The sequence below is a fragment of the Hippichthys cyanospilos genome, chromosome 12, assembly GCF_059441005.1.
Source record: "Hippichthys cyanospilos isolate Australia breed blue-spotted pipefish chromosome 12, RoL_Hcya_1.0, whole genome shotgun sequence".
NCBI classification, from domain to species: domain Eukaryota; kingdom Metazoa; phylum Chordata; class Actinopteri; order Syngnathiformes; family Syngnathidae; genus Hippichthys; species Hippichthys cyanospilos.
Window position 1 is genome coordinate 19,335,001 of NC_142380.1, and position 14,607 is coordinate 19,349,607.

Consider the following 14,607-nt stretch of genomic DNA (forward strand, 5'->3'; position numbering starts at 1 on the left):
AAACAAAGTGAAAGAGTGGGAGTGAACCGTCGCTTGGTGTGTATGGCTCTGCAACTGCCGGTAGTTAATAGGTTTGGTCTAGTTTCCGCATCTAGTTTGCTGCATTTTGAAATCGGAGTAGCAGGTCAGTGGCACCGTAGTGCTGCAAATGTGAAGGCCAATGGAAAAAAAAGGATTCACTCAATTGTGGTTCTGTCTGATCACTTCTTTTATTGGAGAAAAAATAGAGAAGAAAAAAACATCGTCCCAAATTGTTGTCTGCTGCAACTTACAACAGTGCTCGATAACAACTGACTCAGTTGTCTTGTGCCTAGCAACAAACGCTAAAATCCGCAAAAATTCTTACTTTTACAAGCAATACAAAGAACAAAACTGGCGCTTAAATGCCATGGTGACCAGTTTCCATGCTTGTGCCAAATAGCTTGCTGATCGTTTCAGTCACAGAAAGTTGACCATTCATATTAGCGTTAGCATATAGCTATGTTCTGCTACTGTTGAGGGCAGGTAAAACATTTCCATCACTCTAAAGAAATTCCGAATGGGGTGGCCAACTTTGGTCCCTGTTGTATTATAAACAATGTCTTGTATTTCTTTTTAAATTTACTTTATTTAAAGCACGGCTGTTCATTGCGCCAATGTATTTGAAACAAAATCTTCAGGAGTTTTAGTTTATCAAAGCGTGGGTGCCCAGAGTGAGACGCAATACGTCTATTATATTCTATTAAGTCTTAGCAGTTCATTGCACTCCTATACAGGCACAGATTTTGATTGGGGTATTTTTCTTCCTCTTCCTCTTGTCATGTGTGGTTGGGGTTTGTTGTTTTCTTTGGATTCTGTGGGTTTTGTTCATATTCCTAAGTCCATGTTTGTTTGCCAAGCACACAGGTACACAAGCACGCATACACAAATTCACTCGCGCTGTCTTTATCTCTCTCTTTGTCTCGCTGCTAGATTGTAGCTTATTCGCGGGTACACCTACTTTTTTTCTAAACTTGAAACCTTCCCACTAACCTGGATTTATTTTTTTGGATGGGTGTAAAAGTTCAATTGGTTGGCCTTTGATGAGCCACCTTCCAGTTGCCACAAGTCTATTCAGGTCCTACCTGGAGCGATATCACCTAAAATGCTCGCGAAAGTAGCATGTATGTTACATAACATGTCAGCCACTTTACCAGCGGTAGTTAAGACAGGAGCAAACTTATATTTACACTGAAGCCAGTAGCTGTAATCTGCTGCAGCTGAGGATGACTCATGTATATGATACACAACGAGTGGAGGCTCCCGAAGCACACTGCAGTTGCCTGTTAAGGCAGACAATGCAGGAGGAAAAAACAACTTACTGGTTTAGGAAAATGTGGATGGTTTTAAAAAAATGTGACTTTTAAAATCACGGTGTGTTGCCAATCCGGTTATCGATTCATGTCTAGTCCCCACTGTTTACTTGTGTAGGTTAGCTTGGAAGGCTAGCAGGTAATCAAGACAAGGTAATGCATATATGGCGTTTACAACTGATTGGGTCTGACTTGCACAGCAGTCAGAGAAGTGCAACAATACATTATCAGATAAAATGAGGGAGTATATCATAATTAGGGCTGCACAATTATGGCCAGAATAATAATCATAATTATTTTGGTCAATAATGAAATCACAATTATTAATCATGATTTTTCATCCTATTATTCATCAACAAGTCTATATATTAGCCCGTTTCTTTTTTTTTTTTTTTTTAAAGGAGCAGTATATAAACAAGGCTTCAAGGCTTGATTCGTACAAATAATAATAATAAATAAATAAAGTAATTAATAATTAAAACAAATTCACCCAAGACACGGCAAAAACTTGGCACACAGGGCAACACAGCTAACTTACTTGCTGAGTGCAAACCATTGAAAAAAATAAGCCTACTTAGAACCCAACACATTTTTTACTTTTAAGTACATTTTAATCATTAGCAGTCAAAATGTCATTTTCAGTCATTTCAAACCAAATTTATTCCAATTTTAAACCGTACTTTTCAAAATGAGTCTCAATTGACAGTTGGGAAACAATGTCCCCTGGTGGTAGGATGGCAAAATGCTTGATTTTATTCAAAAAAAGTGCTTGACTTTTTAAATGTTAATATCGCTGAATATCAGCTTAATTAATCATGGCAGTCAATATCGTGATCACAAATAAAATTTGATTAATTGTGCAGTCCTAATCATTTTACATACTATGTGTCTGCACTATTTTTTTCGCTTTGCTGCATCAACAAAAACAACTTTTCTCGCATGTCACGGAAATGCTGATATGCTATTGGCTGAACGCGCTCATCGAGCTGGTTGGTGTTGTGAAGAATTTGCAAATTTTATCAGTTAGACATGACTTCTAAAATTGCAAGTGGCGGTAAAGGAAGAAGTAAGAGGATGATGACAATAGAAACGAAGCAGGAGATAACAAAAAAAATACGAAGGAGGCGCACGCATAGTTAACCTTGCTAGAGAGTATGGCCGTAACCACTCGGCAATCTAAGGGCAAGACTTTCCTTGCCAGGGGACGGACCTCGGTCAACAACAAAATGGAGAGGCTTCTTCTATTATGGATTAAAGAGAAGAAAATCGCCGGTGATATGTTCTCGTTTAAGAAAAGTTCTCGTTTAAAAAAAAAAAATTCTGCGGGTTGGTCTCTGCTCCCCTGCGCCTCCACCCAGCTCAAGTAATGTCGCCCCAAAGGTAAATGTCATTTTTCCTTTGTATATTTATGTTATTTAATATAACTGTACAGTAGATTATGTTACTAATTTTTAATATGTGTATAAAGTCGTGATGTTTTTACCTAAGGTTTTTACACGCGTTGCACGCATTCACTAATTAACATAGGTTTGGATTGCCCGTCATACGGACAATTCGAGTAACGAGCCTAGCCGCTGAATGGATTAAGGTCGTAACACCAGGGCCCACTGTGTATATATATGTGTGTGTGTGTGTGTGTGTGTGTGTGTGCGTGTGTATATGGGTTAGTGTAAATAATTAATTGCTTATTATTTATTATTGTTTAGTGGAAAAAACAACAACTAGGCAAGAATCGATGCAAAAATCACAAAATGATTTCGTATTCCCCAAACTTAAACTGATTGAGTTACTGCAGATGTTTGCAACCATCTTATATTGATGTAACACAAAAGATAATCAGTCTGATTTCATGAAAGACTACAGAAATCAGATAATAATTACTGCTGTGAGGCTGAAATCAGAAGATTTGCAGTTAGTGAAAGAACAACTAAATGATTATTAAAACAGTTGCCAATTCATTTGATAATCAATGACTTGTCGATGAATCAATTAACTTGACAGCTGTAAATACAATACTGTACCTCGTATGAGTGATGAAATCCCTAGATCTGTGACAAAGATGTTATCCAGTTGCTCACTGCCAGTGAAGAGTTCAGCCACCACATACAGGTTAGGACACACTGCTCTAGCTACATCGAGCATGAACTGATCAAGTACCCCCAGCACCACAAAGCAGCATGTCAAAGTCCAAGAAGTTCATAGAAAGTAATTGAGGTCAGCAAGAAAGGAGGAATGGATATGTAAAACAATTGTTGGAGTGATAGTCAATTCGTGACAATGAACAGAATGAGAAACGAAAGACCACATTCATTCATGCAGTTCAGAAAAAAAACAGAATGGAAAGGAATGTTAAAGAACACAAAATGCAGAAAAAAAGAGAAGAAAAAACACAAGATTAGTTTGGTTGAACAAGTACCTCTTACAAGGCTGCTAATTCCCAGCCGATTCACAAATACATTGTCAATGAATTCGCTGCCTGTAAACAGTTCAGCTATCACATACAAATTGGGTCTGACCACTCTGGCTGCATCAAGCATAGCCTGGACAAAACATAATATTACAGACAGGAAGAAAAGAAAAAAATAGTAAAGGAGAGATTTGCACACAGCATACAGTCTTTTTCCAATATCAATTGCTGCAAGCTAAAATTTGACAAAATATCTAATGAGGATCACTGTAAATATAACCAACAGGTTTCTATATTTACTTATCTAGTGCTCTGGTCACAACTACAAATACTACTAGATAAGTTAGCTTACCTCTGCGACATGTAATGGCGTAGAGTGGCAGTTATCCAATCTGACTCCATGAAAATATGTGGCTGCTATTTCAGTGTATTTCTTCATGTGAGCCCAAAGGAAAGGGCAGTCCTCGGGTTCCTTGCCATAGCGGAGTTTGACACTGTCACCCCAGCATATCAACTCCCGCCGTATGTAGACATTTGATCCTAAAGTAAGCATGAATTGAGACGATGGACACAACGAATTACAGTAAGCTCAAACTGACAACTCTGATTAAATGTTATTTAGAAAAGGAAATAAAAAACAGACCAAATGAGCAATTACACTGCAGTATCATCTATAGTGATGCGACTTTCACAAACGAACCAAGTCTTTTTGAACAGCTCTTCACTGTGAACGATGGGACTCGAGCCTTTGTAAGGAGGCATTCATTGCCCCACCACCGTTCTATTTTTTTTTTTTTTTTGATTGAACATCTTTTTTGCCGACTTTTTTTCTCCATGTTTTGTGATGTAATGTGGTCGATCAATACTCTCTAGAAGGGAGACCACTCGACCGTGGTCAACACATATAGAACGCCTGCTGCAAATGGACTCTGTGCTGAAAAATACACATGGATATGCATTTCCCTTGCCTGGATGCAGGTCACCATGGCACCCGTTTTGTGATAGGCCTACTGACGGGTCTTGTTGAGCGAGAGCCTGAATCGGAGAACCTGATGATGTCATGCTGTACTGTAAAGTTCTCTAAGATTTATTTGCCTCAATGTTTGTCACAGCAGACTGTTGTATTTATATGACCTATGTTACTAGATTAAAAAAAAAAAAAAAACATTACTATAACTTTGGCCAAGTCCTTGAAGAGGGAATGTTTTTGTGGCTTTGGGAATGGGATATAGAGAGCCCTCACAACATTGTGGTTCAAGTTTCACGGCTTCACTGCAATAACAATTTTTCTATGCTGTATATGTTGACCACAATATATTACCGTAGATGAAGTGTTTGTGACACTTCACGTCACTGCTTTATAGCTGCAATCAAACCCGGGATCTCTAGACATCCACCGGCGAATGCTGACAGCCCCGAACAAAAACCGACACGAGAAGCCGCTACTCTTGCAGACATCGCAGCCCTCACTGGGATTCAGTTTAACATCTGTTTACCTGGCTCAGCAAAGTTGCGTAGTGGATCATCCCCCATCACCCAACCATTGTGAGCCAGGAAATGACGCGTCTTGTCTGGGTCATCCAACATCCGCATCTCCTGTTCCAGAGTCATGTCCTGATATGGGAAGGTGAAATACCTGGGAAAGAAAGACAAAAAATAGTCAATTAAAAAAAAAAAAAACAACTACACATGGAAAAACCAAATGAGAATATTTCGCCGAATGCACTGCTCAAACAGAAAGTTGCTCAACTCAAATGCAGACAGAATTAAGAAAAAAAAGTATTGCAACAGGTCAAATTGAAAAACCGGAAGAGCCCCGTCAATCACAGGCTGTCGATTGTTGTAAAAATGGCACTATCACTTCCGGTTCATGAACCACCCTTCAGGAAAAAAAATGCTCAGCTCAGGTTGTTGTCATGGGTAAAAGTTAGGTAGGGTACAGAAATGCGCAATGTGAAGCACGGAATGTTAGGCATCTGTGATTTCTGTCACGCATGCGTACCTGCTTACCACATATGTGCACCCCTGGCTGTACGTCTTAGTGAATTTTGTTGAGTTGTGGCTTATATATTACAAGTGTTGGAGTAATGTATAACAAAACTAATGTAATTACTATCATGCATTACTTTTTGCTGTAACGCAGTAGTGTAATGCATTACACACACAAAAAAGTAAGATTTTACTCAGTACAAATGAGAGTAACACAATATATTACAATGCATTTTTTACCTGAAAGTGTTTTTTTTCCCCATATTTGCCAAAAACAGCAAGATCAGAAGAGAAAAGTCTGGGGCAATGTTTACCTTCTGTTATTAATACCAACTACAGCAGAGATGCATGCAGCAGCAGCAGAAGACAGGTTGAATATGGACAATACAAACACAAGCAGGACATACGACCATTACTTTCAGTTAGTCAGAGAAGAACGTTATATCATGGAACCCCTTGATACAAACGCTTTTGTACACAAAATATTCTCTTGAGTAAAAATGTTGCCAAATTTTTGCCTCTTGATACGAGAAAAAAATTAATACACAAGAGATAACTCGCATGCTCCAATAGAAAACTTGAAATTCCAGCACATGTTAAAAGCGCCATATCACTGCACCTGTATCCTGTTCTCCCATTGGTCTGAATCCCTCACATTCATTGTCCTGCTCTCTTATTGGCTGTGCTGTACAGCAGTGGTCCCCAACCTTTTTATCACCACGCTTTAGATTAATATTGCGGTCTGGGGGTGTGCTGCTGAACTGAGTTTTCTCCGCAGGGTTTCCGGGCTCTCCCTTAGAGTTAGGGTTAGAAGCTCAGTTGAGCCGCTGTTCCTCTGTATTGAGAGGAGCCAGTTGAGGTGGCTCGGGTTTCTGGTTAGGATTCCTTCCGGAGGTTTTCTGGGCATGTACAACCGGGAGGAGGCTCTGGGGTCGATCCAGGACACACTTTAGAAACTATGTCTATCGGATGGCCTGGAAATGCCTGGGGATCCTCTCGGAGGAGATGCACAAAGTGGCTGGAGAGAGGGAAGTCTGGGCTTCCCTGCTCAAGCCCTATCCCTAACCCTAACCCTAGCTAACGGAAGTCAAATGCGGGGATCATCAATTCGGCGCTTCAAGAAAAAAATAAAAGTGCAACTCTCCCTTCTTTCTGTTGTGCACGTCAATCAAATGTGCTGACGCTTGACACATATTCATTCAAAACAGCATTTTTTCTATTGTGCCGTAGAAACTTAAAACGCGTCCAAAGCGGCACAATCCGTGGTTTATAGACGAAACACGTACGTGTAAATTGTTAAGTAGACAACTTGAGCGTAAATGGTGAACAACTAAACTCAAGGTTTTCCGTCAGGTCTGGTGCGATAGCTTGCTGAAATATAAAGCGGCTCTTAGGTTAGCAAAAACAAATTAATTTTCCAAAATGATTAGTCTTAATAAAAACAACCCAAAATATTTATTTGATACAGTAGCACAGCTAACGCGACAGCAACAGATTAATCATAGTTCCCTCCATTCAGCACACAATTTCATGCAATTCTTTACTCAGCTAATAACGGACGAAATAAAAAAGACAGCGCCACTTACCCCCTTGGCTGTGATTGTTGATGCTAGTTCGGACAATCAGGTTCTAGAAAGTCTGGTTACCCTGTACCAGTTTGATTTAGTATCCCTGGAGTGTCTTACACACCTGGTTAATGCAGCAAAGCTGACGTCCTGCATGCTCGACCTGCTTCCAGGCAAACTCGTTAAAGACTCATTCCTGGTCTTAGGGTCATCTGTCTTGAATATTATCAATCTGTCACTCTCCTCTGGCATTGTACCAAAAGCTTTTAAGACAGCCGTCATTCAACCATTACTTAAGAAACCTCACTTAGATCCTGAAAATCTCTTTAACTATAGGCCAATGTCACACCTTCCGTTTATTGCCAAAATTCTTGAGAAAGTTGTAGCACAACAGCTTAGCGATTTTATGATAGATAACAATAGATTTGAACTCCTTCAGTCAGGTTTTAGGGCCAACCACTCAACTGAGACAGCCCTTGTAAAAGTGACGAATGAGCTTCTCTTAGCTATATATTCCATTATCTCATCAGTATTATTATTGCTTGACCTTAGTGCCGCATTTGACACTATTGATCATCATAGTCTTATAGAACGTCATAAATCATGTGTTGGTATCTCGGGATCAGCACTTTCTTGGTTCAGATCTTACATCCTGGGAAGGACGCATAGTGTCTCTTATGGCAATGCGGTCGCTGAATCTTTCTCTGTCTCATGTGGTGTTCGGCAGGCGTCAGTACTTGGTCCCTTACTGTTCAACATCTACATGATTCCTCTTAGCGATATTATATGTAAACATGCTATTAGTTTTCATTGCTATGCTGATGATACCCAACTATACATGCCTTTAGAAATAACAGATCCGTGCAAGTGCAGTAAACTGGAGGCCTGCCTTGCCTAGATTAAACAATGGCTGTCTTCCAATTTTCTGCTTAACCCTGCTTAACCCTAGTAAAACAGAGATGTTAATTATTGACCCTGCTCATCATCAGCACTTGATTAAGAATACCGCGTTGAACCTGGAAAACTGTACTATTTCCCAAAGTAGTTCAGCAAAAAATCTCTGCGTGCTATTTGACTCAACTCTCTCCTTTCGAACACATATTAATAACATGACAAGAACGGCGTTTTTTTCACCTTCGCAATGTAGCTAAAATTCGCCCTATTCTTTCTCCTAGCGATGCAGAAACATTAATTCATGCATTTGTTACGTCACGCCTAGACTATTGTAACGTTTTGTTTTCTGGACTTCCCATGTCCTACATCAAAAGCCTGCAGTCTGTACAGAATGCAGCAGCGAGACTATTGACAAGGACGAGAAAGTTTGATCATATTACTCCGATTCTGGCTGACCTGCATTGGCTTCCAATACACATGAGATGTGATTTTAAGGTGCTGTTAATTACTTATAAAATTTTACACGGTTTAGCTCCTTCCTATCTCGTTGACTTAGTATCACCATATGTTCCGTCCTGACAACTTCGGTCACAAAATGCCGGTTTGCTATCGACCCCATTGGCTAAAAAGAAGTCCGTGGGATCAAGGGCATTTTCCATTCGCGCGCTAGTACTATGGAATGCCCTACCTAAGGAAGATCGCACAGCCACCTCAGTAGAAATCTTTAAATCCCGACTAAAAACACATTTATACTCAAAAGCATTTAGTTAATTGAGCCTGTCTGCAGCTTTCTTTTTTCCTTTTTTCCTGCCCCCCTCTTCCGGCTGGGAGAGGGGGCTAGATCTTGATCGCCTCCATTTGGTCCTGTGCTGATCGACCATCGCGAGTTAGGAGATCGGCTGTCTGCAGTCCACTTGGTTGGAATGTGGGATGGTTCCTGCCCAATGGCTTTGCCTGCTGTCAAGTCATCATTGCACTATATAGCACAATGTTTTCTGTAATCTATATTGTTTACCTGTACTTGTCTGAAATGTGTATCTATTTGTCTGTATTTTGTACATGAAGCATCCACTTCAACCTGTGGGCCTGGAAGGGGGCTCCTCCCACCTGTGGTCCCTTCTGGAGGTTTCTGATTTTCCCCTAATTGGGGTTTTTGAGTTTTTCCTTCTCCTTCTGGGAGCTTTGACAGGGGATGCTGTTGTGTACCTTACACCGAAAAGATGTCTCTGTATAACTTTCTTTTTTCGAAAGAAGTCTTCAAATTACCTCTTTTTATCCGTGAAGCCCTTTGAGACGTCAGTGATTTAGGGCTATACAAATAAAATTTGATTTGATTGATAGAACTCACAATAATTCAACCTTTTTTGTTTGACTTGGCAGCTATTGGAAGCTGGCTATATTGTTTACCTTGTACCGGTATTTTATTATAAACTTCGGAAAGATATCACCAGAAAGGTCAAACTGACCAGCTGACCAACCACCGGATTCATTAGGTAGTTTACACACAATGGCCCGTGACACTTAGATAATTATTGTTTTAGTAGAAAAAACATGCATGAGCACAGCCTTGCAAATGAAGATAAATATGAATGTGAACTTGAATGTGAAAGTGAACTGGAAGAAATCTACAAGTAAATGGGAAGGATTTAACTTAAATAATAAAATTGAAAAGAATTGAACTTTTTTCACTTCTTGGTAGAACAGACTACGTACATCGATATCCTCCCACATAGAAACACTGGAAATGCTCGCATTAGCGGGGTTATATTTCCCGTAATTCATAGACGCAAAAGCAGCAAGTAGCTCTAATTACACTGTGACAAAAACACAAACATGGTAGTGAACTGATGTGAATGAGAATGTAATTTGAAGGAATGTGAAGATGAGATGCTCTGTTTTATTGAGAAAATTTAAGGATTCAAGTGTGACTTAAGATTCCATCATCAATCAAGCAATCATTTGATGACCCCGGGGAAAAGGCTTTGTATTTGTCTTGTCAAGTGTAATTGCAATAGAATAAGATTTTTTTTTAATTTATTTTTTTGTTTCACGCATTTTGATGCACTTATTTTTGTCTGTTTTGGACTAAGCTGTAACCCATAGAAACATTGTAAAATAATAAAATAAATAAAATAAAATAACAGTTGTTGAAAGTTGATTTACATTGTTTTTTTTCTTTTAGTAATGTTAAAAAGAATACTTTTACAATTTTTATTGATAATAATCTTAATATTCGGCCCATTGGTTATCCAAAAGATATTTAAACACTAATGCAGACAAGCAAAGAAAGAAAAAAGAATACCTGGTAACAAGGGGGTTCTTCCGGCTAACAGGGCCTAATTTGGGTCCATGTTCTGCCAGACGCTCATATGTTACATTTCCCACAATGCAGTTGGCAGCCTGTAAATGAACAATTATAGGAAATATGAGCTAAAAAAAAGTGAGAAAGTGCCGATTGATTTATTGAACACATAAAACAATAATTCTATCACAATAAAGAAAATCAGAAGATCAAAAATAAAAAATATATCTGTTATCCAGGTAATGTAAAAGTGAATTATACATAACATAGTCCGAAAACAAATGAATATCTGCTATCAATGGAGAATGAAAAGTGACTGAAACATTGAAGAATTTGTGGAAATTCTCAGGTTTATACAGTTATTGTTTGATGAAGCTTTGAAGCATTATATTTTTTAAACCTTTTTAAAAATAGCAAGGGATTCACACCTCAATTCTCGTATCTCCAAATTTGTCTTTTTTTTATTCATATATTGTGAGCTATCGTATCCCTTCATTATCTGAAATGCTTATTCACTCACTTTATTTATTATTATTATCATTACCAGAAACATGTATTGGTAATTAAAACAAATAAGATATCCATCCAGTTTTTCCACCACTTCATCCTAATTTTATGTAAGCTTACTACAAATATACGAGAGAAAAAAAATGGGATTATGTTCAATATAACTTTAGTCATCATTAATATTGTATTGAAGTACGCTTAATAGACATGGGACAAACTCAAACAAAATGATTATTATATGTCTCCGTTGTTTGACACAGCCAGAAAAACAGAGAAGCAGACGAAGACCAAATTCTCTTTAAAAGTGAAAAAACACTGTGATTTTGATTTTTGAACAGTTGATGTGAGACAAAAATTAACATTTTCAGGTACATACTGAATACAACGTCCTGGAATTCATGTGAGTAACACATGAAAAAAAGATTATGTGCACCCCTGCAAATACCACATTTTCTAATAAATAGTGAATGGGAAAAATGTATCTTCTGTTTTGATAATCAACAATTTTCTAACATGAAATTTTACACAAATCTCTCCCCATATGATTTTCTGAATGGTATGTTCAAAAGTGATCAGTACAACAGCAACTGCAAGATTGTCAAGAAGTCAGCGTCAAAGTACACAGTTTTAATTTAAGTCTACTAGCCTGCCTATGAAAATTAATCAGACTGCTCTCACTGCTTGACGGTGTGCTAAACGCTGTTACCAGTCACTGTAAATTAAAATGTCAGCGTAAATCAGATGTTCCTAGGTGTCCTGAATTGGCCATTGAACATGATTTCACAACAAGTTTGTATAGTTTAAATCGAGAGTCATGACTCCGGACTTGTGACTTACTCCGGGAGATAGGAACAGTTTGTTCAGTAGCAAGAGTCGTCACAGTCATTGCAAAATGCTTCCAGAAAAACTCTAAAATAAAATGTTCTAAGGCATTCATGCCCATTCTTTATTTGATGTGGTAAGGTTGATGTGGTAAGGTTAAGTATGAAGCATTGGGTAGCCTTATCACCATGTTTGCGTCAGCGGAGGAGGGGCAAATAGCAGAAAAAAGAAAACTTTCCTGTTCAAGTGGTCCGCAGTAAGCTCTTGTGTATGTGTTTCCAAGAAGTGCAATAATATCCTAACAGCCATATTAACAATAGTGCTCATTTTACCTCTGAAAAGTGTTGGGTCCCCGGGACTCGCAATACTAAAAAAGTATGGGTCCCAACAGAAATGTTTGGAGTCCCAAAAATCACGCAATAAAGGACAAAATTTAAGCTTCAAACTGTATTTATAAGATGTGAGCAAAAACCTATAACAGATATTAACAAATGTCATAATATAGTGTATAAAAATAATAGAAAAAACTTACATGTCACTTCTGTCATCATTTTCTTCATAGATTTGACATAGTGGTCCATTTTAGTAGAAAAGTCTGCTTAGCTTCAATATGGCAACATTTGTTCCTCTTCTTGATCATCCAAAGCATTTCATTTAGGCTCACTGTTGCCTGATTGTGTATTACTGTAATTGATTTGTCACTGATACGAACAAAATCGTCGAGTTGATGTTGTTTCAGGTGAAAAGATAGCACTTTTAGGAGTTTTTTTCTATAACCAGATCCTGTAGTTGAAATCTTATGACCGAGCTCTCGATAATAACAAGATACATTGTAATTTTCAAGGAAATTGCAGTACCAATATATGATGTGAAAAACTGTTGCCCAAATTAAAAATATTAATCTTTCTCGCTACATTTATGACAAACAAGAGTTGAAAATAAACTTTTTCAAGGGAGCAGCTAAATTGGGTGTGCAAAGCATGAAACGTTTTTTTTGTAAATAGCCATTTTTCTAGATTATATAAATCGCTTTATTCAAAGTATAAATACACAACAATATTTTGAAAGATGATTGATTTGAAATTAACTACTAGAGTGATAGTAAATTATTTCAAATCAACCATTCAACTACTATGTGTATTAATTAATAGTACAATTTGAATTCTATCATTTCATGTTGATGAGAGTGTATTTCCTCCGTAATAGCCTTGTTCTGTCTGACAGTCTCGCATTGGCCCCAGCTTGTTTTCGAAAGCTAAAAACCTCTCACCCTGTTTTGGACGTGGAGAAAAGTTTGATTGGTTTGCTTTCTTGCCCCACACTTCAGCATGATAGACTGCTCACGTCCGACCTTGAACGATATTTAATATGAAGCTCCTTGAAAGTAGCATCAATGTAGCAATTGACTAAGGAACCCAAAGAGTGTGAGTCACATCAAGAGGATAAACCAGGAAGTGAACGTGACCACGTCATTGGTTGAGGCAGCCAAAGAGTCATATATTATAAATTTGGAGGATTCCCCCATCTGCAGGGTGCATTTGCCTTGTGTGAAACAATTGGTTAGCAACACCCCTACAAAAAAATGTTGCAAACGGGGGGCGCAGATTGATTTGAAATTATGCATCCCACAACATAAATAATGCGTCTGGGACCCAGGGAGGAGCGCACTGTAACGAGCAGTAAAATCTCATATTGTGTTTAATTCAAATGGGAATTTTGAGATTTCAAGTTTTGTTTTGTTATATTTCATTTTGTATTCTTTTATATGCTAAGTAATTTTCGTGATATGAAGGGGAAAAAACGTACAGAAGCGCCCGTATGCCGAGGTTTCACTGTATTTGATAAATTACAATGATTTCTCCTTGGTTTTTGTCATATTTATTTTGCATCAACACGAGTGACGTTACAGATCTGTTTCATTTACGGTTGAAGAGCACTGTCATTAGTATTCTGTGCTGGAACTTGAGGCTAAGTGCTACCTGTCTTTTCCGACCACATGAGTGCCACCCGAAAGAGTATTCACAACTGCTGGGAACATATTAACACAGTCAAGAGCATGCTTGAAATGAAAAATAAAATAAAATTTTTAAAAATATCTATTTTTTTAAAGAATGATAAATGCGTGCTCAGAGATGTCAATGATGTGTGGCTTCTGAAAAAGAATAAATAGAATTTACCTGTTAATAATTTCCTTCTGCTTTTTTTCAGTTATTTTAAGATATATGCCATAGTTTTTTTTTTTTTTTTTTAACCAAACATTGTCCAATATATGGCAATACGTATCGCAAGATGCCTTCCCTGTATCGCACACTTTTAAAACCCAACACCCAGTCCAAATAATCGGAATCATGACGCGATATTACTCGACCACTTTTGGTGCCACCAGTGACCTGACTGACCAGTGTATCACAACAATGTCTGTTGAGACCTAATACAAAAAAGAAGTAAGAAAGGCGCCGAGCACTGACGACTGACGTCAATTGGAGAGGAGCCGTAATTTGGTATTATTTTGGCCAACTCATTTGCAATGGCTTGAAGTTACTTTGCAACGCTGGAATTTACTATGCAAATTCCCACCACCAAACCTTTTTTTTCTGCGGCTCGTGTCTTCCTCCTCATTAAAATACTTTGTAGTCAAAGCCAGGGCTTTTGTGCAACAGTGAGTAGTACATTTTGCCGATCCTTCCTGGTAGGCTGCCAGGTCAACACATATACAGTGATCCCCCCTACTTCGCTGTTAATGGGGGGTGTCAACCCCCCGCGAAGTCTGAAACCCGCGAAGTAGGGTAT

At 38.3% G+C, this 14,607-nt stretch overlaps 1 protein-coding gene across 5 annotated transcripts in view; it reads right to left on the bottom strand.

Annotated features, from left to right (window-relative positions):
• agla (amylo-alpha-1,6-glucosidase and 4-alpha-glucanotransferase a) overlaps positions 1–14,607 on the bottom strand; it is a 107,036-nt gene that overhangs the window by 50,529 nt on the left and 41,900 nt on the right. For 3 of the 5 annotated variants that reach the window (XM_088428895.1, XM_088428892.1, XM_088428893.1), the window contains exons 10-13: positions 10,489–10,586; positions 5,235–5,374; positions 4,091–4,278; positions 3,353–3,476 (exon numbers count right to left, since the gene is read on the bottom strand). In XM_088428895.1, the coding sequence (XP_088285021.1) occupies positions 3,353–3,476; positions 4,091–4,278; positions 5,235–5,374; positions 10,489–10,586 (550 nt within the window). Of the gene's footprint in view, positions 1–3,352; positions 3,477–3,747; positions 3,872–4,090; positions 4,279–5,234; positions 5,375–10,488; positions 10,587–14,607 lie in introns of all 5 variants that reach the window. The other 2 variants (XM_088428896.1, XM_088428894.1) reach the window with 1 other exon arrangement.